The sequence below is a fragment of the Hydra viridissima genome, unplaced genomic scaffold, assembly GCF_058129835.1.
Source record: "Hydra viridissima isolate aposymbiotic clone 2 unplaced genomic scaffold, HvirCarnegie_v1 scaffold_1, whole genome shotgun sequence".
NCBI classification, from domain to species: Eukaryota; Metazoa; Cnidaria; class Hydrozoa; order Anthoathecata; family Hydridae; genus Hydra; species Hydra viridissima.
Window position 1 is genome coordinate 26,500,851 of NW_028324300.1, and position 24,680 is coordinate 26,525,530.

At 28.5% G+C, this 24,680-nt stretch overlaps 1 protein-coding gene across 4 annotated transcripts; it reads right to left on the reverse strand.

The window, feature by feature from the left end:
* Positions 1 to 46: 46 nt before the first annotated feature.
* Positions 47 to 11,488, reverse strand: LOC149894173 (NACHT, LRR and PYD domains-containing protein 12-like). Of its 4 annotated transcripts, XM_090097362.1 has the most exons (9): positions 10,919 to 11,051; positions 8,405 to 9,705; positions 7,731 to 7,988; positions 7,479 to 7,526; positions 2,834 to 3,642; positions 2,303 to 2,599; positions 2,151 to 2,225; positions 654 to 734; positions 47 to 519 (listed from the first exon to the last, which is right to left on the reverse strand). In XM_090097362.1, exons 3-6 carry the CDS (start codon positions 7,840 to 7,842, stop codon positions 2,591 to 2,593), a joined length of 978 nt encoding a protein of 325 aa, XP_089953488.1. In that variant the 5' UTR covers positions 7,843 to 7,988; positions 8,405 to 9,705; positions 10,919 to 11,051; the 3' UTR covers positions 47 to 519; positions 654 to 734; positions 2,151 to 2,225; positions 2,303 to 2,590. The 4 variants fall into 4 exon arrangements, with proteins under 4 accessions (XP_089953488.1, XP_089953471.1, XP_089953481.1 ...); XM_090097345.1 differs by lacking the exon at positions 8,405 to 9,705 and having other exon boundaries at positions 48 to 519; positions 10,919 to 11,488; XM_090097355.1 differs by lacking the exons at positions 47 to 519; positions 654 to 734; positions 2,151 to 2,225; positions 2,303 to 2,599 and having other exon boundaries at positions 2,626 to 3,642.
* Positions 11,489 to 24,680: the final 13,192 nt, after the last annotated feature.

Consider the following 24,680-nt stretch of genomic DNA (forward strand, 5'->3'; position numbering starts at 1 on the left):
ATACATTTTACATATTTATTTATATTTTACATAATTTTTTCTAAAAATTTTTTTTACATAATTTTAATTTTAAATATATACATTTTACATATTTTTTTTTATTTATTTTTTTTTGCATAACTTTAATTTTAAATTTTACATATTTAACTGATTAAAAATATTTAAACATCCAAGAAACTTTCGTGTTTCTCACTTTAACTTTTTCAACTCTTTGATATCATAAAAAGATTTTCCACGGTGCTTGATCTTCAACATCTTGAAAGTCGAACCACGAAGCCATTCACAAATGTCGTCGATGAAGTCCGTATCTTTGTGAAGGTCAAGCTCTAATACTACAGCGACTCGAATCCACGGAAGGACGAAAACTTCGAAGTCGTTCTTTGATATGAGAGTATAACAGATGTATATCCACACGTCTTCAATCTCATGGTTAGGTGCCCATCCATCGATCTTCACTGGATGATATAACTCGACACTACGAACGTTAGTCGAACATAAAATGAGAAGTTTTTTCTCATCCTAAGATAAAATATTTTTATCAATAACTAAACTGTTCAACTTGAATCCTGCGTCAAAAAACTTCTCTATGAAATATATCTCATGTGAAACTTGATGAGCAGTTTTTCCAACGTCAATATCAATAAACCACTCACGTTCATCGATTGATCGTTTCAAGTCCTCAGTTATTAAGGCTTGCGCTTCAAAGAAACATTCCATGAACATCTCATATTCATCTGAAGAATAATAACATTAAAATTGTTATTATTTCTTTACAACAGCTTTAACTGAAGGCAACCAACTTAAAATTTTTAAAACACAGTATCGCGTTTAATAAATACAACATGGATATTATTTTGTATATCGAAGAGAAAACAATCGAAAAGATCAAAAATCAATTCAAAAACTATTCTTTACTTCTTAATTATTTGTTTAAACATTTTTTCACGAAATACAGAATAAAAAAAATTTCTTAAAACTTGCCTAATGCTTTCTAACATTTGCTGCAATTCAACCAATAGAAATATGAAAATTAAATCAGCCAATTAGAAACTTAGTCAAAAGCATGAATATCGCAATATTAAGTCGCTTGAGAAGAAAAGGAGGAGCTACAATCCTAATCTATCTATGATGTTGAACTTAAGACGTTGTTACGGCTGAAACAACTCCAAGTGCTTGTTTGTAGCTAAGAATTTGACAAACACAATTTTTTAGCTGCCAAAATTTTCAATGTTCCTGTCACAACATTGTGTTGAAGATATAAAAAATATTAAGCCATGCCTTAGAAGATGAATTAAGTATATATTTAATGGATATAGAGACAAGTTTTTTTGGTTTAACCACTATGAAAATGATTTGTATCAAGCATAATTTTAATCAAGATATAGAATAGCTGGTTAAGCGGATAATAAAAACGTAATCCACAAATCTCATTGATAACACCACACTGTTATCATGGGAGCTGATATTGCCAACCTAGTTGGCAATATAGTGCACATCCCAGGGTCACCTGGTGCAAATTTTGAAATCTTTTAGTTACGTCCGCGGGAAAAAAGTGGTTTTGAGGTTACAAAAATGGAAACAATTTACCTACTTTTTTGACATAGCAAAATTGGTATAAAATCCATACCATTAAACATAGGCCAATAAAATTTGGTGGTAATATAGCTAACGCCAATACTAAGATTTGGTTAAAATTTTATCCCAATTCCTGTAGTATAAATGTTTCAGTTTTGATTTTTAACATTCAGTGCAGATTTTATAAAAGTTGCTTAGGCATCAAAAAATATTATATGATAAAACAAGAAATCTCACAGGTAAAAAAGTTTTTTTTGTTATTGTGCTTATATAAATTTTTGTATTTTTTAAATGTTTGCTGGCCTCAGATAATCACGAAATATCAGTAACGTGTATTTTCAATGGAAATAGTTAAATACTGAGTATTCTCAAAAAAATAGGGAAAGAAAAAAACTCTTTTCAGGAAAAAGTGTTAAATACAATAAAAGTGCCATGCATTTAAATTGATGAGAGAACTTATGAGGAAAAAAACTATAAATCTTATTAAACATCATAAACAAATAAACAAAACTGATAAATTAATAAAAACTCATGATGAAGTATAGTATTTTGAAATTTTTAAAATATTAACTTACTGAACACAGCATGAAGCAATGAATTCCTTTCTTCTTTAAAAGTGAACAAGTTAACAAAAAATCGACCCATTTTCACTATAAATCACAAACATGACTACATAATGAAGTACAAAATTGTTTCAAAATTTTTAAAATAATTTTCATGAGCATACCAAGCAGGGAATCACTTTCCTTCTTTGAAATCTTCAAGTTAGCAAGTAATCTCACAAAACATCTTTCATTTTCGTTTGCCAGTCCGCAGATCATAGGCAAACAGCTACGCAACTTTTTGTTACAGATAATCTCATCAGGACTCAAATAAATGTGCGCATGAACTGAAACACAAAACTCCATTAAAGTGAGGTGAGCAAATTGATATTGATAACCAAGTTGAGATTCAACTCTTTCAATGAAACCCAGAAGTTCGTTTTTAACTTCATCAAAGTTATTGACAATACCTTTCATTTCATCTTGAGAAAAAATAATTTTATCTTGATTGAACAATTCCCAAGCAACTTTACAAACTCTTAAAATTTGTTGTTTGTTACTCTCACTTTGCATCATACTATGAACTGTATCATTGGTTTTAAAAATGTGTTTTTGAAAAAAGTATAAAAAAATGCAGCAAGTGATTCTTATTCTTTCAACTCAGTCATAGAGTTGAAAGAATAAGAATCACTTGCTGCAATAATTGCACACATTACCGATAGATAAAATGGAACAGATGCCATGGCTTTAGCATAATAAGACTCTTTAAGAACACTTTTAATGGTTTCTTTTTTGCTGCCAATTTTTTCAATATACTCATTAATTCCCTTTTCATTAAACCCCATTACTTGAATGTTTAACTTGTCTGTACATTCTGTCACTCTGCTTTTGAATCGTAATACAGCTCCAACCCTTCCAGCAACAACACATTTGTACTTTTGAATATTCAATGCTTCTGCTAATGCATTAATGATGGGTTGTTTGATTGGATTAAGTGGATTAGGATTTATTAATTCATCTAAATGAGAAAACTCATCCAACCCATCTATCACAAACAGAATAGAAAAATGCTCACAAAGATTGCACTCTTGAAAAATATCTTTGTAGAAAACATTAAGCAGCTCCTTAATGTCACCAATAGTTTGATATTGGTTTAACTTTCTGCATTCAAGATAAATAACAAAATCCACATTTTTCCATAAGATACCACTGGCCCAGTCAAGTAAGCACTTTCTGAGCAAACAAGTTTTTCCAATTCCAGCAATACCAGATATCAAGAGTAAAGATAGTTCCATTGAAAATACTTCATTAAAATCGATTGGCTGATAGGTCGTTTGTGTCCGAAGAAATGACTCTCGCTCAGTAATATGTACAATATCTTTTTCCATTTCATCAGCATCATTTACAGTCAATTCAATGAACTTATGTAAGAGTTCAACTTTAGCTGGAGTTTTTACTAAGTGCATAAGTTCATCCATTTTTCCATAAGTTGTAAGATAATATTTTTTCAGTGTCTCTTGCATTTCTGAAAGAACATCAAAAGAACTTTATTTTAGGTTTCTAAAAGTTTTAATGCAATATTTTTCAAATCAAACTATTTGAACAAAAACTTGTGTATGATTTTGCTATGTCAAAATTCAATAAAGTTTAAAATAGATTAAAATATTTATTTCAGAAAATAATGTAATTTTAATTTAAATGGCTGATTATTTCATATTTTATATCATGCTCTTAACTTACCCTTATCATCATTTATCTATTTTTTAATTCTTTTTTTTTTTACTATCTTATTCTTAAGCTACCCTTATTGTTTTAATAAATTAGTTTTTTTTTACAACAATAGTAAAAGCTATACAAGCAAAGTTGTAATGACAGTCATTAAGAGACATAACTTTTACAAAAGCCATTTTAAATATAAAACATAAAAAAAAAGTCTATTTTTATTGTGCGACTTATTTCTTGATTTCATTTTGTACTTTAATTTTTAATCACTGAACTTCCTCTTGTATTGTACATATAATTATTTATTGTTTATTACAGTTTTAAGTTTAAAAAATATATTTTAATTTAGATATAAATAATAATAATAATAATAATAATAATAATAATAATAATAATAATAATAATAATAATAATAATAATAATAATAATAATAATAATAATAATAATAATAATAATAATAATAATAATTATTATTATTATTACTATTATTATTATTATTATTATTATTATTATTATAATTATAATAATTATAGTTTATGAAAATATTTATCATTCAAATTTTTTTGATTAAAATAGATTTGCTTTTCTAGTGACTTCTGGGACACATGGTATTTAAACGATCAGTATGTCACAATTGAATAAAAAGTAGAACATGTTAAGACTTTTTAATATTTGAAGTTCACTTAAAGAATGATTTGAGAATAGTAAGTTTAATCAATTGTGTAACATTATTTTAATTACAATTACTAAAACTATTATAATTAAAAACTGATTATGCCCCCAAAAAATTAAAACACCAACTTCATTTGAAAACCAATCTATCTAAACATAAAAAAAATTATAAGCTATCTAAATTTTAAAAAAATCTCCTAATCAAAATTTTGGTTTATTACAATAATAGTTTGAACCAAAGTTTTAGCCAAAGCCAAACAAGTAGAATGTTGCCGTAATAGAATTTTTAGTTTTGGCTTTGGTCCAAACCAATACCAAAGCCTATTCACTATCCCAGGTTGTTCACTATCCCAGATTGGATATTGTACAACAATAGTGTCAAGAAATCAGTCAAAACCAATGAAGATTTTTGTTCACAGAAGGAGTAGAAGCCACAAAGTGAGAAAAAAATTAAGTCTAGCACCTCTAGAAAAATCCACAGGATTTCAAGTCTCTCAAAATACTACAAAATATCTGATAAAAATTGAAAGTTTAAGGAAATAAATATTGGACAATTGTATCGAGAAATCAGTAGAAATTGATGAACGTTTTTCTTCACAGGAGTGGGAACCACAATGTAAGAATAAAAAAGCTCAATACTTTTATAAAAATCCGGTTAAACCAGTCAAATTGGAGTATCACAAAACAAATCAAAAAACAAAATATCTGCTACAAAATGAAAGTTTGAGGAAATAATTTACAGGGTAACACAAAAAGTTACTTTAGCAAATATTATTGAAGAAGCCTCTTTTGCAATAAAATGACTTACCATAAGGTGCAACTAACACCAGAATCTAATTAGGATCATGGATACATAAAAAGACACCAAGTTTTTTTGATGTGTCTGAGTGAAAATATTAAATGAAAAGTTAAAGAAAAACAAGGTATTCTATCATTACCAGAAATAAAACTTGGAAACCTATGTTTCACCAAAAACAGTCATACTAGTAATTGACTTCTAAGTGATCAGTTTCCACAAATGATGCCAGTGAAAAAAGACTTTGTAAGTATTAAGAAGAACCAGGATGTTCAAAAACGGCTATTAAAACATGAACCAGCATGCTCAATCCTATTGAAACATAAATTGCATTTTAAAACTCAATCTGAAATCTAAGTGTTGCACTAGAACTAAAGCTTTAGGCAATCAAAATGTGTGTGCATCCACCATCAAAATACTAAACAGCAGTACTGACCAAATAACACTAGTGTTACAGTGCCACTTGATGGCCTTACCACATACTCATATACATTTAAAAACTGTAAAGAAAATCTGAAGCAAAAAGAAAGCTTAATATTGATGAAAGTTATCAACATGTTGTCCAAGATGAGGTTCAAGAATATCACTAGAACAAAGATTATTGGTCACTTTACCCAATTGTGCTTTGTTTTAAAGATGAAACATTCCTCAGACAACAATCTTTTTGTCTACAAAATTTAAGATGATATAATTAGATATACCAAAGACAATTTATCTGACGAATTAGGTGTTAAATACTATTTAGATTGCTGTTTTGGGTTGACTGACTACATCTTTTAATATGTAGTCAGTCAACCCAAAAAATATTAAACTCTTCATAGGTACAACTGTTTTACAAAATATATATTATGAGCTCTTCGATATGATTTGTATATTAGAGTATCCAAAGAATTTGATTCACAGGAGTGTTCAGGTAATAGAAAAGATCTTTGGTTGTCTAAAAAACCAACTAAACAATGAACTTACAATGAATGGGATAATGACATCATTTTTAAGCAACTAGCTACAACTGATCAAAGTAACCTAAAAAATACCTATCCCATACAACAAGTCATTTCAATTTTATGCAAAAAACTCAATTATATAGCAATGCATTCACAAATAGTTCACTATTACACAATGGGAAAGAACATGGTTTAAAGCTGAAAAAGCAAGTTATTACTATTAATAGTGAAACAAGGGCTTTGATCCTAACACACTAGGATTTTCTCAATCTTTGAGATTTCACTTATCACTCTTTAAAGAAGTACTGGATTTTTGGTCCTTGAAAAATTGAAAATAAAAAATAGAACCAAAAATTTATGAAACAACAAATTTTATGGAATAAACTATGGTCTCAGAATATTAGATTCTGCAGACTAAATGTGTTAGAGCTTTGAAGGAAAACCAAGAAATGATATTGAAATTTAATGAGGATATCGAAAAAAAAACTATTTTTATTCTGTGAAGATTGACCTGGAAATAAGTATATTTTGATGAAATGGACCTGGAAATTCTTCAATTTCTTCTTTGCCTCAGGAGAAAAAGAAATTGAAAAAGGTTCAGAGAAACCTACTTACGATGTAAAGGAAGAACTTTCTGCAATAAAAAGCAATGTTATGGGCAAATGGAAAGAACTCATTTAAAAAAAAGTTTGTACTTGAGAACTTGGATGTACCAACTTTTTAAAATACTTCTTTTGTGAAGGAATTTTTTGAAAACAGTCACTTAATTGTGACTAGTTACAATTACAATAATGCATGTCACAATCCTAACCTCATCAGTAGGGAACATAGACATTTGTGGTAAATTAATAAAAGAACAAAAACTCCAGTAAATTTCATTGAACTTTGGTAATATTATTCATAAATAAAGAAGGTGAAGAATTCTACGATATGTTGAGTGATCAAAAGAACAAGAAATTCATTTGAGATTATTTTACTCTAATTGGAATTGCTAAAGCTACCCTGAGTTACCTTACAATTAATTTAATTAGTTTGGATGGGAATCATAACAATAAACAATCAAAAAGTTATTGAATAGAAATCAATTGAAAGGAAATGAATTCTAAAATGAGTTACAAAAATCTCACCAACAAGAATGTTTTGTTGATGTGATTTTATGTTTAAAGTTTTTAAACAGTAAAGAAATGCATATTGCAAATAACTTTTACATAGCTTAAAATAACGTACCTGTTCTAGCTTTATTGGATGGCTTGAGAGGGTTTTCAAATGATATATCTAATAAATGTATGTATTAAAAATGAGCAAAACACTTAAATATTCAAAACTTTGTTTGTTTAAAGAATAGCTTCAACTTCTTGTATAAAGAAAAAAAAAAGAAAAACATTTTATGAATCTTTTTTCTTTAACTGTAAACTCTAAAGAAATAAAATTAAAAAAAAAAATTGTTATTAAAAACATATTTAAAAAAAAAGTTTGTACTTGAGAACTTTTCCATCACTTTTACCAAATCTGTTCTATTTATCTTGTATAATGCGTTAGCTAATGCATTTAATGAAGGAAGCTGTTGCTGCATTCTCCACAAGCATAGCATTCTGTAAGCCTTCTCTTCTAAATCATTATAGTCAGCATTAATAGCATCAAGGCCATTATCACTTACTGATAAAAATCGTCCTAAATTCAACCAATCTTTCCCAACTTTAATTTTTAACTGTAACAGCAATTCTGAATTGTGGAGAACTAAAGTAATATAAACAGCAATCCATATACATATACACATACTCATATACACATATTCATATATATATATATATATATATATATATATATATATATATATATATATATATATATATATATATATATATATATATATATATATATATATATATATATATATATATATATATATATATATATATATATATATATATGTATATATATATATATATATATATATATATATATATATATATATTATGGTGGGTCAAATATTTGGTATTTGGTTACAGTAATTATCTTATGTTTAAAAAATAATAATTCAAATTTTTATTTAATGTTAAAAGAAAAGTATTAATGTTTCAAAACCTTTTCCCAATAGCAATTAACTAAGAACACTGCTCAGACAAGCTGATTAAGTAACAAGAAAGATATACTTGTTATTTGAAATGAGCCTTGGTATCCACTTTAGACAGCAGAGGAGGTGGTGTTAACTGGCAGTTGTCTCAACCAATCATGTCAAACTACATTTCAGCAAAGAAGTTTAGCTTAATGTCATTTTTATCAAAAATGTGAACAACATTAGGTAGGACTCTCTGTATTGATGAGATTATAGTTTCAAATGTTTGCCTGTAAATATCTAGACTGTCATCACAAAACAGCAGCTATCAACACATGTTCAGGATGAGCAAAATAACTGTTGTTCTGCAGAACTGGAAACACTTATCTTAATCTGGTTAATTGAGTAGCTGGCACTGCTTCATAAAGAAAAATTTTTTTGACCCATCTTGACATCCACTATGACATTATATGTGAAACCATGATGGGCCATAGACATTAAATAATTAGTCTATTCAATGATTTTGATGCAACTGTTTGTGACATAAACAAATGTAAGACTAGGATAGCTTTTATGAACAATCTAGCATGATTTATATTACCTGGTTGACTACACTCTAAAAAAAAGGCGTGCACTGACTTAAACCATGTCCTACCTGCACAAATAAAATGCTTTTAGAAGATGTTCCTGATCTGTGCTGAGAACTTTATGGACCTCACCAGGAACATCAACAACGTTTCGAGAAAAAAAGAAAAAAGTCAACAACTGTGGTGTCTTTTGGATTGAACATAATTCCTTTAGCAATCATACGAAATGAATGTGCAGGTCCTGTCATTAGTCCACCATTAACTAGTGAAAAACATTTTCTAAATATTAATTCATTCATGTGTAATTGACAAACTAGTGGTTATAGTGGTCTTCCCAACTGTTTTTTCTTCCCAACTTTTCTAAATATGCTGTTGTTCTTACCAATTTGTTCCATCACATGGTATTGCTTGAAGAGTGTTCATAGACTGTTTCTTTTAGGACTGACATGATCTCTTTAATGTAGTTCCAAAGAGAAAGCAACCTAAGTAGCTTGATTTCTCTTTGGAACTACATTATTAACATATTTGTTTTCTGGAAAGGAAATTATAACAAAGTGCTCCTATTTCATACTACTACAGCATTTGGTATCATGTACTAGTGCCATATCCTGTTTTCCATCAAATCCTATGCACTTCATTTTTTTCGCTTACAACTATGCAACTTAATCTCTTGTTCTCTCCAAAACTTTCTTTGTCTCTTTATCTTACTAGGTTAATTACAGTCTGGTAGGGATTTGATTTGTAGGTAGATCAGCCAGATAATCAAAAAGTGGATGTTTGGTTTGACTTCTAGTAGCACGAATTGTCATATCTGAAGTATGGAAAATAGCATCATTTTGAGTTGACAGTAAAATTCAAATTAAATTTGGCAAAAGTAAATGCAGTTTATTTTACATTAATTTTACATTTCATTGATAAAGACACCAATATGCTAATTCATTTCTGTGTTTTATAAAAAAAAAAAAAAAATTAGACCCAGCCAAATATACATTATATATGCATACCCAATACACACATACATACCCTTTCATATATGCATACCCAATACACACATATATCAGTTTGAAACTAGGGGATTCACAGCAAGAAGCTTATGCAATTCTTTGAAAAATGTGGTTGTTATATTTTACTGGTTGGTTGATGAAAGTCAACCGAAACATCTCAATCTCAGATTTCAAGCTTTAAATTTAAAGCAAGTGCTGAAACAAATCTGTGAAAACAACATTGATTTAAAGAAATGCTGGAATAGCATTTGCTATTCCAGCATTTCTTTTGAGACTCTTTGCTTTTGTTAAGACATTTATGAAGAAAAACTAACTTTACTTAAAAATAAAAGATTGTGAAATCTTTGGTCAACTTTCAATTCAAACTTCATTTAAGTTTTAACTGTTTCAACACTGAAAATTGTTTGAAAAGCATAATCCCTCATAAATAAACAATTTCACATAAACTTTGCAATCAAAGATTAATGTTAAAAATATTTCAGAATATAAGTAGCATGGAAAGTTCAGAAGAGTTTAAACAAAGGTTTTCTTGCCCTAAAGTTTAATTCATTTTTTTAAGGAATAAAATATTCTAATTGCATTATTATAACAATGAATTATAAAAAAATGTAAAAATCATAGATTTTTGAATACCCACTGTCACTTTATAAAATCTCTCTGTTATAATGTAAATAAACACATACATACACATAAATGCATTAAAAAACATGCAGAATAGTTAATACAAATTAAAAAGAATAATCTTCAAAAAATTAACTTTAAAAAAAAATTTCAAGTTTTTTTTTTTGCGAATAATTTACATATATGGTACATTAATATATATTGAATATTCACAGTGCTCTATTATTTAACAATACATTTGATCAACTTATAGGTAAAATTTGTTGTTAAGAAGAAAACTATCAACATTTATTAAAGATAAAAGATTGTGAAACCTCAAAACTAAAACAAATGTTGTAATTATTTTGTTATAAAAAAGAGTTTTTTTTATAAAATAATACCATTAAGCATTTCTCATACCTTCATCATCCAAAGAACTTGCTGGTAAAGTGCTAGGGTCAATAATATTGTGCAGTGCATTATTGCTTTCTTGGGTGTCATTATTCCTTTGTTCATCCTCTGTTTTAACTGGAGTGTTAATCATTGAACCTAGTGTGTCAAAAAAATAAATAAATAATATAATATAATTTTACCAAAACAACTTTGTACATACAAATATATTGATTCATTTTATAAACTCACAATCTATTCAAGAACTTTTTATCTCTATAGTATATGTTTAACATAACAAAACTTTTTAACTTGAAAACATTTGGGTGTGAAATTAGTTTTAGTTTAAAAATATAAGGAACTTTATGAGAACTTAATACTTTATAGATTGCTATCAATTGTTGTCTGTATGTCAGTAAATAAGTTGTAAGTTGTTTAATTTTAAATGACCAATTAGTTTGGTAAATTATTTTTCTTCTAAATGAAATGTTTCATGTTTAAAAATGCCTAAATGTGTAATTAATTATCAATATTCATTAAATAATGCAAAAAGAAATTGATTTTCATAAAAATCAAGCTAAATAATTTTAAGTCTTATTGTTTGGGAAGAATTTTTTCATTCAAAAGTTTTCCTGTCAACATAAAGCAAAAGTTTTAGTTACTAATTAGTAACTAATTAACTAACAATACAAATGAAGTAAAAATACAAATAGAGTTTCATTGAAAAAAAAATTCTAAATTTTAAATAAGATATACAGTTGTATATACAAATACATATAAACCTATAAAAACAAACTATGTCTGTAAAAGGTCAGTAACATTATTCAGCCTCAAAAATGAAATGATGAAAATCGGTAAAAAGGAAATATTTAAATTTTGAAAGATATTCTATTAAAAAAATTCTAACTATTATTACATGAAAATAAATTATTACTATGAAATCATTCATCTACAAAAAACATTGAACAATAAATTGAATCGGAGATACAAAAAGGTTATTCAAGAAATTCTAAATTTTGAAAAGTTGTAAATATTCTTTCTAAAATTATTTTGTTAATAGTATTTCTATTTTGATTTCTTCTTTTTTTTCAATTAAATTATAACGAGCTCAAGTAACACTAATATCTAAAGATTGAAGTTTCACTGAACTTGATAAACATAGAAAATGGATTTAAAGGATTTTAATCTCTCTTCCAAAGGAGTGCCTTTCTCCCAAAAGAGGCTGACAATTGTGTATAACTATGGAAGGAGAGATACTACTATGGGAAAAAAAAAAAAAAAAATACAAAAATACCTCATTAAAAAAAAAAAAAAAAATGTTTTCAACCTTCTTATAAATGCTAACTATGCTAACTATCTATGCAAAACACTATATATGCTATGTACTATGTAATAAAAATACAATGTATGCTAATATGTAATAAAAATACTATGTATGCTAACTATCTGTGCAAAATTCTACTGAAATTGAAGAAAAAAAATAAAACAGTATAAATTAGTTAGGTAATAAAAAAACCTAATTAAAATGCAATAATAAAGGATAAATAATTAAAGAAAATCAGCAACTGCATTATATGTTAAATATACAAAATAGTCAAGAACAAGTATTTCTATTAATGTAAAATTTAACTATAACAAAAATTAAACACAAAAGAGTAAAACGTAAGCTTGAAAAATAAAAATTCTTATTTCTAGTATAATAAATATGATAATAATTACATAAAAGTAAAAATAATTATAGGTAACAAATCAAATCAAGAAAAAGGTAACATTTCAATTTTCTTTAGTTATTTGAAAAGAAAAACCATTTTTTCAAAAAACATTTGCTGCAGAATTTGTTTATCACAGTGTTGCTGTAATAAGTTAAAAAGAATGTTAAAACTAAATACAAACCAATACAAATGTACGAATTAAATATAAACCAAACAAAGTAAGAAATAAAAATCTTAATTTAAAAACAAAATCATGATTTTTTTTTAATGGTGATGTTATTTTTTGTTAAAAAAACAGTTTATTTAATTTATTAAATTTTAAAGAAATTTCATTTCTTTAAAATTCAATAAACTAAATTTCATTTCTTTAAAATTTAATAAAATTTAATAAATTTAATAAGTTTAATAAAATTTAACAAAAGAAATTTCATTTCTTTAAAATTTAATAAATTAAATAAACTGTTTTTTTAACAAAAAATAATGTTTCTGTAAATGGACCTATTAGAAATTCATTTAATTAATTTATAATAATAATAATAATATTTATTTAATTTATTAAATTTTAAAGAAATAAAATTTCTTTAAAATTTAATAAATAAAATAAACTGTTTTTTTAACAAAAAATACCATCACCATTAAAAATGTACAACCTTGAAAAGAAAAAAGATTTTATTCAAAAATAATACATAAAGTTTTATGCGCATTAAATAATACATAAAATTATTTAAATTCTTTCAAAATTTTCATAATAGTTTTTTTGAATTAATTAGAATGAAGCTTTAATCCGTTTTTACTAAAAGTCCAAAGCAATTGTTTTTTATAACAAAAATAGAAACCCTTTGTCTCTAATCCTAATGAAATCCTAATAATGCAGTAGTTGTTCAGGAAATATCCTTAATACCTACTGCTTCATTAGGATATCATAATTTAACATACTTAGGTGACAAACTTTGGATTTTATAAAACAAAATTAATTTAGTTATTTCTAAAATAACTATACTTTCAAATTTATATTAAGATAAGTTTAATAATTAAATTCACTGAATGGTCATTAAACTGATTATTGTGAAAAAATCTCAATGAAATTCACTTAGATTTTTATAACTTCTGATACAAACAAATCAAAATATTCCTTTTTTAATGGGAACCTTAATTATCTGTTAAATTATATTTATATTTAATGGGATTTAATATTTTAATATTTTGTTATTGCTCTTATTTTATAGTAAATAGAGGCGGGGTTGGTTTCACCCCAATTACCCTAATTTTTTACAATAATCTTAAGCAATGGGGTTATTTTAATCGGAAATGGCAAGCATAAACTCATCAACTTCATATCAATATTGAAATCAGTCAACATAAATGTTTGGGCTTGAAAAAACTTTATTTGAAAACAATCGAAAAATTTTCGAAACAAAAACACAAACTGATTATCGCTAATAAAAATCAATAACTATTTTACGATACAAAAAAATTGAACTGTCAATCCTTCTTCGAGAGAGAGAAAAGAAATGTCCATCGTTTGAAGTAATTAAAAAATTTGCCAAAATTTTATTTTTCAATATTCCGAGTTCTAAAATTTTCAAAAATTTTTTTTAAAAAAATTTTATCGACGTCAAAAATTTTTCCTACTACGTGCATATAATATCAGGCGATGATGCATCTACGGGGAAGTACCAACATTTTTCTTAAATTTCAGTGCAATAAAATTATCACAGTATAAAATTTGAATATTGCAATTAAAAAAAAATTATGATTATATGTAAATAAATTCAGTGAGATCAACATTGTGTGATATTTCATTTCTTTGTTGTCAAAAAAGCAAATTGCTAAAAGGATGTTTTAGCGTATTCAGAGGTAAGATAAAGCATAATTTTAAATGAATTTGTCATAGGGTGTTATCTTAGTGAAGCTTTGCCGATCATATATTAAAAAAACAAAAAAACAATTGAAAATTATCGCTGGATGACACTATGTATTTGAGCTATAGGATGTTTAAATTGAGTTTCCCTTGATTACTTGTTCCCATAATTCCCCATTCCAATTTTATATATGTTTTTTTTTCAAGAATCAGTAGTCCATTCGGCATATATGTTATAATATCAACCTGTAAAAAAAAAATTATTTTCTAAGATTTACTGCTTTTTATTCGATTTACTGCTTTTTTTAAACCTAGACATTCATAAACTTCTCAATAAAAACTATTTTAGCATATAAAAACAAAATATTACTGAAGATATATACAAATCTATTCAGCTAATAGTTCCTAAATTAGATGAAGTTGATGTTAAGCATGCTGTTCTGAAATTTAATCTGTATTAAAGAAAATTGAAATCTGATAATTATATGTCGAAAGTTTTGAAAAGAAGATTGTGAACTAGCTGATAACGAAGAATTCGTCTTCGTTATCAGAAAAACAGATGATGAACACATTTCTAATGAAACAGCGGCGCGGCTTGCTCGAATTTCATTTATCCGATGAGTTACTTTTTGCTGCTTGTAAGAAATTAAGAGATAAATCTAATGTTATTGCTGCCGAGAAGGTTTTAAGTATTCCGATATAGATAAACAAGTAAATATACAGCAGATAAAACTAATTATATGATGCCAGCTTGACAAAATCTTCCTATAAATTAATTAGAAGTGAAGATATAACATTTACCCCACTTACAATGTCATCAGGAATGCAAAGTTTAAATATTATTCTGCAATTATAACAGTGGAGAACTATTCAGCTTCAGTTCCTTTGAAAGAGTTAATGATTAATTCCTTGCAAAAATCTGTGCAGTTCAATAACCTGTGCTGAGAGACTTGATAATAGAAGACAAAGCAATAGTAATAATGAATCCCACGTGTAAGGCTCGATTTGATAGTGCTATTAGCAAATGCATTTACAAACAAATTTTATCAGAACCTGATACGATGTTATTGTTTTGTTAATTGTTGATGTAATTTCAAATCAACAATGTTTTCTTGCACCATTTATGGTTTTATACTTTTGCAAAAATATTAATTAGCTAAACATCTGAATGGTATTCAAAGTAGGCGGGTTATAAAACACATTGAAAGTTATTAAAATATCTATTTACTCCCTATGTAACTAAGGAAAATATCTAATTGCTAAGCACCTAGGTATCCATAGCAACCAGATATCAAAAAAAAAAAGAAAAAAAAAAAAATTTATCATTGGAAATACAATCTTTAAATCAGTACATAAAGCAAAAATTGTTTTTAAATTTTCTATATGTAATGAGTTACTAATTTTGCTTAGTAAAAGTGCATTTCGGCCCACTGAGCGTGGTCGTTTTTTAATGATTGCAGTTTTACAAATGTTTATTGTTTATGGTTGGAGATGTTTTACGAATCTCAAATAAAGTTACTAAAAAAACAGCAACTACAAAACAGGAGCTCTATTTGTTCTTTAACACACTTTTTTGCTCTCATCCAAGTATTACAGTTTCCATCCTGACAAGAAAGCAAAGTATTTTTGCTTGTTGTATTTATGAAATAACTCACAAAGTTTTAAAATTTTAGCTGGCGGAGATGGACTTTAAATTTTAGCTGGCGGAGATGTCAACTTCTTTTAAAACCAACGTTAAATCGCGTTTCTTTTGCTGACGTGCAGCCAGACCTGCTGCTTGTAATATAAGAGTTCACATAATTATGATCGTCTGTAGAAGTTTTTTAAAAATGCTACTCCACCTTACGAAGAGGCTTTAAATAAAGCAGGCTATAACTGTGAACGTAATTATCAACATCAAATTGCCACGACTAAAATACAAAACGCAAGCGAAACATTATATGGTTTAACCCTCCATTCAATCAGAACGGGGAAACAAAAATAGGAAACCATTTACTTTCATTTGTTGACCTTCACTTTCCGGTAAATCATAGATTGCACAAAATTTTCAATAAAAATTCGATCAAGGTAAGTTATAGCTGTATGCAAAACGTAAAATCCATCATTAATTCGCATAATCGCAAGATTTTACAAGACCAAAAAGCACCATTATTATGTTATATAGGGAAAAAGCTTTATGTTAAAGCAGCGATTGGTGGCGAAGTTGATCTTTACTATAAAGGTTCAGTGTACGAGAGGCCCATAGAAGATCCTAAGGTTCGATGCGAGGGTTGCGCCGCAATTCACATTTTGATTTTTTTGCGAACAATTGAGTTTTAGTTCTCTACATCGGTCACTCCCGGGTTTTTACAATAAGCATAAAAGCTTATAAGTAATAGGAACATTTGTTAAACGAATATTGACACTCAACAAGAACTAAGAGAATTAGGCTAGAAATAATCCGAGCAGAAACTTTATCCTATTAAAAATGTCAATTTTTAAACGAATATTGACACTAGGTTAGAAACTTGAAATCGATATATTGGCACTAGGCTAGAAATTAAAGAAATAGATTGGAGTCATAGGCGCCAATTTCACGGGGGCAACAGGGGCAGTGCCCCCCCCCCCCCTCCCAGGAAACTTATACTAATAATATATTATCACGCATTATCTCGTGGGCGAATAGATACTCTTGCCTTATGATAATCCGTGATAATACATTATTAGTATAAATTTCCTGGAGGGAGGGGGGGGGAGGGGGGGAATGCCCCTGTTGCCCCCGTGAACTCGGCGCCTATGATTGGAGTTACATCGAGAAGAATCTTATTCCAATTAGAAACTTGATAGTTCATTTCATAGTACTCTTTCTGTTAATTTAGCTTTGTTTGTTATTATCTTTACTGCTGTTTTGTTAACTTTTCTGTTAGTTTTAGAATTTCCTGTAAGAGGCTGTAAAAAACTGCTCATGATGACCAGTTTCGTCACATTTAAAGCCTTTTTTAAAAAGTGGATAACATTTAAAAACTACGAAAATCAGAACGGGTCGAAAAGCTGTAAGTGTTACATCAAAGTAACATGTAACAGGTAGGAAAGGTTGCTTAATGATCAGTGACAGAAACGTTTTACTGAAGAAAAACGTTGCTTTTTATGCAGCTGTTAGAAAACCCGTGCTGTTTTAATACCTTAACTTTCCTCTAAAAGTGCGTTTTTGTAAAGCAAGGAACCTTGCTCCACAAATACAACTAATTTCATTCTGTTTTTTAACTTCTAGCTTAAAAGATTTCAACTTTTCCAAATATCCCAAAGAGTATCCCAAAGAGGTTTGAATGTGGAGGCATATTTCCATTATATCTAATCCTGTTTTCTGACATTCATTATCAACCACCGACGGCGAAAAAATTTCATTTTCTCACTGGTATAAATTTGTCGTTTTTGCGATGAAAAAAAAAAGAAATTATAAAGAGTTGAAGTATGTTTCTGAAAGTGAAGCATTTATGAGCTTGCCCGAGGCTATATTCAACTTTTAGGCGTTTTTGATAGTTGATGAATACTTTTTATCCTGTGCTTTTGTGAAGTATGTTGCTTTTGAGTCAAAATATATATATATTGATTGTCCGTTCAAAAGTTCCTTTTCCAGATTACGTTCACTTAGTGAAAGTCTAATATCTGTAATACGAACTACCGGCGGTTTGAAAATGTATTCATCCTAAATCAAAATGCCAACTCCGCATACCAAAGAACAAAGCGGGGAAATTTTGAGAGATAAAAAGTTGGTCAATAGTTTTCAAAAACACGTGACTCATAATTTCTTTAACTCAGAAACATCATAGCCTGCAGACCTTTCACACTTTCAAAATACCTGGAACATACTATCCTAAAAAATTATTTACATTCGAAACATATCGGCATTGATGAGTGCTTTCTTATTTGTCTTAGCAACTGGCCTGAGCATTTGCAACTTGTTTAAATGCTCATTTGAATTAAGTCATATTCCGAGAAGAACCAAAAAAAAAAAAATTTCATATAAAAACGTGCAGCCTTGCTATTAGAAAATTTTAAGCATCTTACAATAAAATTTTTTACTAATTTGGTCAATATTCTTCATATTAAACGTCCCTCTGAACTTCTTCCAATAGATTTAAACACTGAATGTTCTTAGGTTTGAAAACGGACAATAAAAATTGTTTTACAAATGCATATATTGGACTAAAATAAGTATTCTATCCTTACATAATATTACCTAATACATCTGAGTTATAAATGTTATCCCTAAATACCTTTATTTTCTCCTATCCCAGGTTCAACAATTTTATATTGGTATAATTTAATGGTACTATTGAAAATGCTAACAGCATAACTATTTGACCTTGGATTGAATTACTACCCGGTGGATTTCTAGCCTAATAATCCAACTACTTGCCTTGTATAAATGGTTACCCTAAATAATTAGATACTTTCTTAGTCTAATTTTAGCCTAGTTTTTAAACATTTTACCCCTGTCTCTATTCATTTTAATGTTGTCATTCCTAATTGGATTAAGTTTATGCTCAGTGTATTTCTAGCCGTATTCTGTTACTTCTAGCCTCGTATAAATATTCGTTTGTTATAAAATTGGGATTTCTAATTGCATTAAGTTTCCGCTCGGTTTATTTCTAGCATAAATCTCTTAGTTCTAGCCTAGTGTCAATATTCGTATTTTAAGAACTGACGTTTCCGCTCGGTGTGATTCTGATCAATATCTTCGATTTCTTGCCTAGTCCTAATGTTTGTTTCTATGTTCTAGCCTAGTAACCATTTTCGTTTTGAAAACTAACAATTCTAATTGGATTAAGTTCATGATTGGTGTATTTCTAGCCTAATTCTCTTAGTTCTGGCCTTATTTTCTTAGATCTAGCGTAGTGTCATTATTTAGTTTCAATATTCGCTTTAATATTGACATTTCTAATTGGATTAAGAGATTGCTTAGTGTATTTCTAGCCTAAAGTTCATAATTCTACCCCATTGCAATATTTGTTTTAAAATTTAAATTTCGGGTTGGATAAAGTTTCTGCTAAAGGGTTGGTGTTTATGGTTTTCTGGCTTAAAGCTCTTAGTTTTAGCCAAGTGTCAATATTCGTTTTTTAAGAATTGAAATTTCTTATTGGAATTAGCTTCTGCTAGATGTATTTCTAGCCTAGTGTCAATATTCGTTTTTTAAGAACTGATACTTCTAATTGACTATTAGTTGTAGAAAAAGTATTCCTATCGTGTAAAAAAATATCTTTCCTTGGCTGATATGGTTACTGATTTATCATGTTATGCAAAAAAAAAAAAAGAAAAAAAAGGGAACTAAATATTTTACTACGGCTTTTTTTGGAAAGCTCTATATATACGGCCAAAAGAACAAGTTATATATACGCCCAAAAGAACAAATTATAAAACAGTACATCAGATTATAGATCACTTCTTTTTACAAAACTTATACGCGATAAATCTATTCGTTACAGCAAGGCTAAAGCGAAGAGATTAACCACGATAACTACGTCATAATCAATGTCATTGTATGTGAAAAGAAGTTATATCAATTTCTTACACCTTACAAACAATCATCAAGTCAAAAGTATTTAAATAAATTATATAGAGTAATAAAAAAATGAGATGACACAAATTCATTTTATTACTGACGAATATAGTTTAAATCGGAGATTTTGATAAAGAATGCGATTAAGTTTTAATCCGCTAGATATTACAACAAAGGATATTAAAAACCAGAGGATCCAAAATCGAGAAAAACCGGAGTCGAGAAAAATCGAGAAAAAACTCCGTCGGAGTCGAGAAAAAATCGGAGCTTCGATAAAACTTTGTTATAAATTAAAAAAATAAACTATCTAGTTGATAATTAAACATTGTTCTTATATTTAATTTTTTTATTTTTATATATTTCGATTTATAATTTATAATAAATTTTTAAAAAAATTATATTTTTATATTCCTTAGTACTTAAATATTTTTCTTATCGCAATCTTTTAACAAACAAGTTTTATCATATAAATGGCTTTCTAAGCAGCATCAGTTAGGAAGAAGGCGTGAACTTTCAGTTAAATGCCCTTCCGCGGTGCTCTGTAATAAAGACTTCTTGGGGTACCCAGAGGCGTATCTATGGTAGGGCAGGCAGGGCACGTGCCATGGGCGCCAACCTGAAAGGGGCGCAAAAGAGACAATGTTATTAAGAAATTTGCAGCATTTAAAGCTAGAAAAATAAATTTGTAATATATGTTACATAAACAAATTGTTTATTTATAATGAATAATAAAGTTTTATTAAAAGTTTGTGTCATCATTTATTAAAAAATTGTAATTAAGCACTTTATGTGGGGGAGGAGGGGCGCGAGATCGGTGTTTGCCCCAGGCGCTATTTACCCTAGGTACGCCAATGGGGGTACCTACAGTAAAAACTAAAAAAAGAATATTAAAAAAGTATTTATTCTGAAGATCTTTTAAAATAATATTTTAAAAAGATGAAAACATTTATCATTTCATCAGAAAGTGAACTACGAAACTTTGTGACAAATCTGGAAGACGAGGAGAAAACTCTTTCTGCTTCCGAGGAAAATGCTTGAATTCTGTGGATGGCTAGTTCAAATTTCAAAACTGCTTCTGATTTCACACCAGTTACTTCGTATTCTTTTAACTGATCGGTTAAAGTCTTGACTTTTTTTTGTAAAGGTAAACTACTAAATAGTTAAAATACATTAACTAATATCACACACGCATCATATTTTAAAAGTTACTGTTTACAATATCTTTGCTTAAAAATTAAAAAATTCTTACTTTTTGACAAAAAAAGATATTTTATTATGCATTACATTTTATTATACCGCAACTGATTTTTGTGGATTTAAAAACTTCTATTATTAAAAAGATACTATTATAATCAAAAGAGTTTCTGAAATAGTACAATGGAAAAGTACGAGTATATTCTATTATATTGTTTGGAATAGAATAAGCTTTTTTTTTTAAGGTTTTTTCCACCACCACCACCTGTCCCACTGTGCATTACTAATTGCTTTGCGATGTAAATTTGTGCTGATATTGAACAAAGAGAACACTTATATTTTGAAAACAACATGAACTATTGTAAAAGCAGCGTAGAAATAAAATATGAATTAAATTATTTTACGAGTAAAAATTGATATTTTCTAAAAACCTCGTCGGAGTTCCGTCGAGGTTTCTCGACTTCTCTCGAACTCCGAAACTCCGAAAAACCGAGAAAAATCCGACGAGACGGAGTTCCGAATGGATCCTTTGTTAAAAACTCACTTTTAAACTTAAAATTTTTCTTTAAGGAAATACAAGAGTCTTTTAAAACATTAATGTTACACACATCATCATAAACGTCGAAGCCCAAGCTCTTTGATCTCATGAATCATGTTACATTTTCCTTTAGGTTTCAACTCTCTGTAAGTTTTTGATTTTAAGCGAGATGAGGACCATCTTGACGCTCAAACTCGTTTAATTCATCTCATTTCATGTGTTTTTATGTTGTTTGATTATCGTTTTGAAAAAACAATATTAAATAATCAAAAAAGAAGTATAAGGAGTCCAAAGTCTCCAACATGGAGTTTTCAATAATAAATGACAACTAATTTTGCTGATGCATCTTGGTGAAGAACTATCTGGATTCCAAAAGTAAAGATTTCAAAAGAAGTTTTTGCACATTCGTTTTCAAAAGAATGTAACAACAAAAATCATGAAAATATATTCGAACGAAAACGTACAAAGGCGCTGTAAAATATCTTTTAATTTAGTTTTGTTTGCACGTATTTCGTTTGTTTTTCGGCCACTACATCATTACAAGTGGGGTGTTATTTAACGGACAAGCTTTGCAAACCCGTTCTTATCGCAACTGCTAAAAGTCACTTTCCTAAGTTAATACCGTATGTTAAACGAAGTTCATAAACAAAAACACCTTCAAAACACTCAAAAGCCAGAAATGAAAATGTGTTGAAAGTAAAGTTCGTTCCGTCATGAACTACTTATTACATGACATCAAGTATAACGTGAGATTAAGCATTTAAACGAGTGCTAAATACTAAACGAGTTTTGTTCGTTGTCATGGGACTAAACACGTGGTGTTGTGTATGAAAAGGGTTCAAGATGGTTGTCATTTCTAAATTTATTTTAATTCAGTTCACAGTAAAAAGTACATAGTGTGTACATAGTATATAGCGTACTTAGAATAAAAGTTTATAGTAAAAAGTTCATAGCTTGATTGAGAAATGATAAAGAACATGTGATTTTGCTTGTTGTATAGTATTATTATAAATATCTGCGTCTTTGTTGTTTGGTTTAATCTAGCTATATATAATTTGCATACGAGCTATTTATGCATTAGATAATTCGCGGGGTTAGAATTATTTTGTTCTATCTTTAAATTTAAAAGTTGGGAGAAAGTTTTTGATTTTTTTAATAGTAAAAATTATTTAAAATTTTAGCTTTAATTTTTAAAGAAATTATAACTTATGCTTTAAACAATTTATGTTTAAGCATATTATTTAGAAAAAAAATTTTTAAATTAAAGCGTATTTTAAATGTAATTACTACTAACTAAAGTTAATAACTCATATTCTCCCAACTTTTAAAATGGGAGATAGAACAAATTAATTCTAACCTTGGGAATTGTTTACCAAAAAGCAGAGTGAATAATGTAAATAATTTATATTCTTCTATAAAAGTTCTTTGTTCAACTGTAAAACGCAAAAGTTTTAAGAGTATTGCTTTTGACAGCTATTAGCATAACTAACAAGCAACGTTTATAATAGCTAATCAATTTAATGACAAGTTGTTGCCGATGGGTAAACAGATGGAAAAATAAAAGAAGGTATTATACAATTTACAATATGCATATATACTTCAATTTTTTGAATTTAATTATAACTTCAATTTAGGCCTCTCTTGCACTGAGTATTCACTTTTTGGATGCTCATACAATATAATTTATATAACTTATAATCAATATAAACATTATTCTCAATACAATTATATAAAATTTAACTTTATTCTCCATAAAAACTTTATTCTCAATATAAATAAGCCAAAAAGGTAAAATTCAAACCAGTTTCAAAAGAAAAAGAAGGACAGGAGTTGTCAATACCCCCAATCTGGAAATAATTGTAAGCATTATTTTTATTGCTGTTACCACTTTTATCATCATCATCATCATCATCATCATCATCATCATCATCATCATCATCATCATCATCATCATCATCATCATCATCATCATCATCATCATCATCATCATCATCATCATCATCATCATCATCATCATCATCATCATCATCATCATCATCATCATCATCATCATCATCATCATCATCATCATCATCATCATTGTAATCTTTCGGCCGTTTTTTTTATCTATTATACAATTACACATCGCAGCATGTTTTTTAAAAAGTTTTGATTCTGGAAGAGTTTTACGTGACTGTGACGGTACCAATATAAAGTCACGTTTTTTTTCCGTATGAGCCTTTACTTTCAACAGACTTTAAAATACTTTTCTCCTGATTTTCTTTCCTAGTGAGTTTCTGAAGCATCACGTTGGATTGTCCAACAGTAGTCAGCAGGCATTGACGGATTCCAGTTGCCCTAATTTCGTTTCTTAAATGTAACAATGTCATGTTGAAAGTGCTTTAGATTCACATGGGATTCGTACTGAGATTCACATGGGAGAAGGTCCAAATGTGAGCGAAGGAGATAATTTTTGAGTGATATGTTACACTTGGTTTTCTGTTATGCGCGGAGAAGTTTATATACAGTTTCAACGTAGTTTGGCGCTCTGTAATTGCCCAAAAAAATGTCAACAACGTTTTTAAAGGCTTTCCAAGTAATTTTTTCCTAGCCAACAAGCAGCTCTTCAAACGCTTGTAACTCATAACATGTCTAATCTGGCGACCAAAAAAGATACCTTCTTTGATCTTCGTTCAAAGGTGAAACAACAGTGCTTGGTATAGCCGAGCTGCTGTCCCAGTAACAGAGCAACAATATTCAGATCTCTGCAGATATTTCAGTTGTACCTGCTCTACTGGATGTGGTTCCTTCATGTGTGCTGCGTAGCCAACAGGTACTGACTGATAAACGTTGCCATTGTGTTGCAGAACAGCTTTGAGGCTCAGCATTAATGAATAAATGAAGAAACGCCACTCTTCGGGATTGTGATCACAACCCAAGGCCGAGGGCAATCCTTGAATTTTACAACA

Coding starts and splice junctions, on each gene's coding strand:
- LOC149894173 (XM_090097340.1), bottom strand. CDS start 11,042: ATGATTAACACTCCAGTTAAAACAGAGGATGAACAAAGGAATAATGAC. Junction 7,527..7,730: donor AGTGATGGAAAAGTTCTCAA/GTACAAACTTTT, acceptor TACATTTATTAG/ATATATCATTTGAAAACCCT. Junction 3,643..7,478: donor ATCCAATAAAGCTAGAACAG/GTACGTTATTTT, acceptor ATGTTCTTTCAG/AAATGCAAGAGACACTGAAA.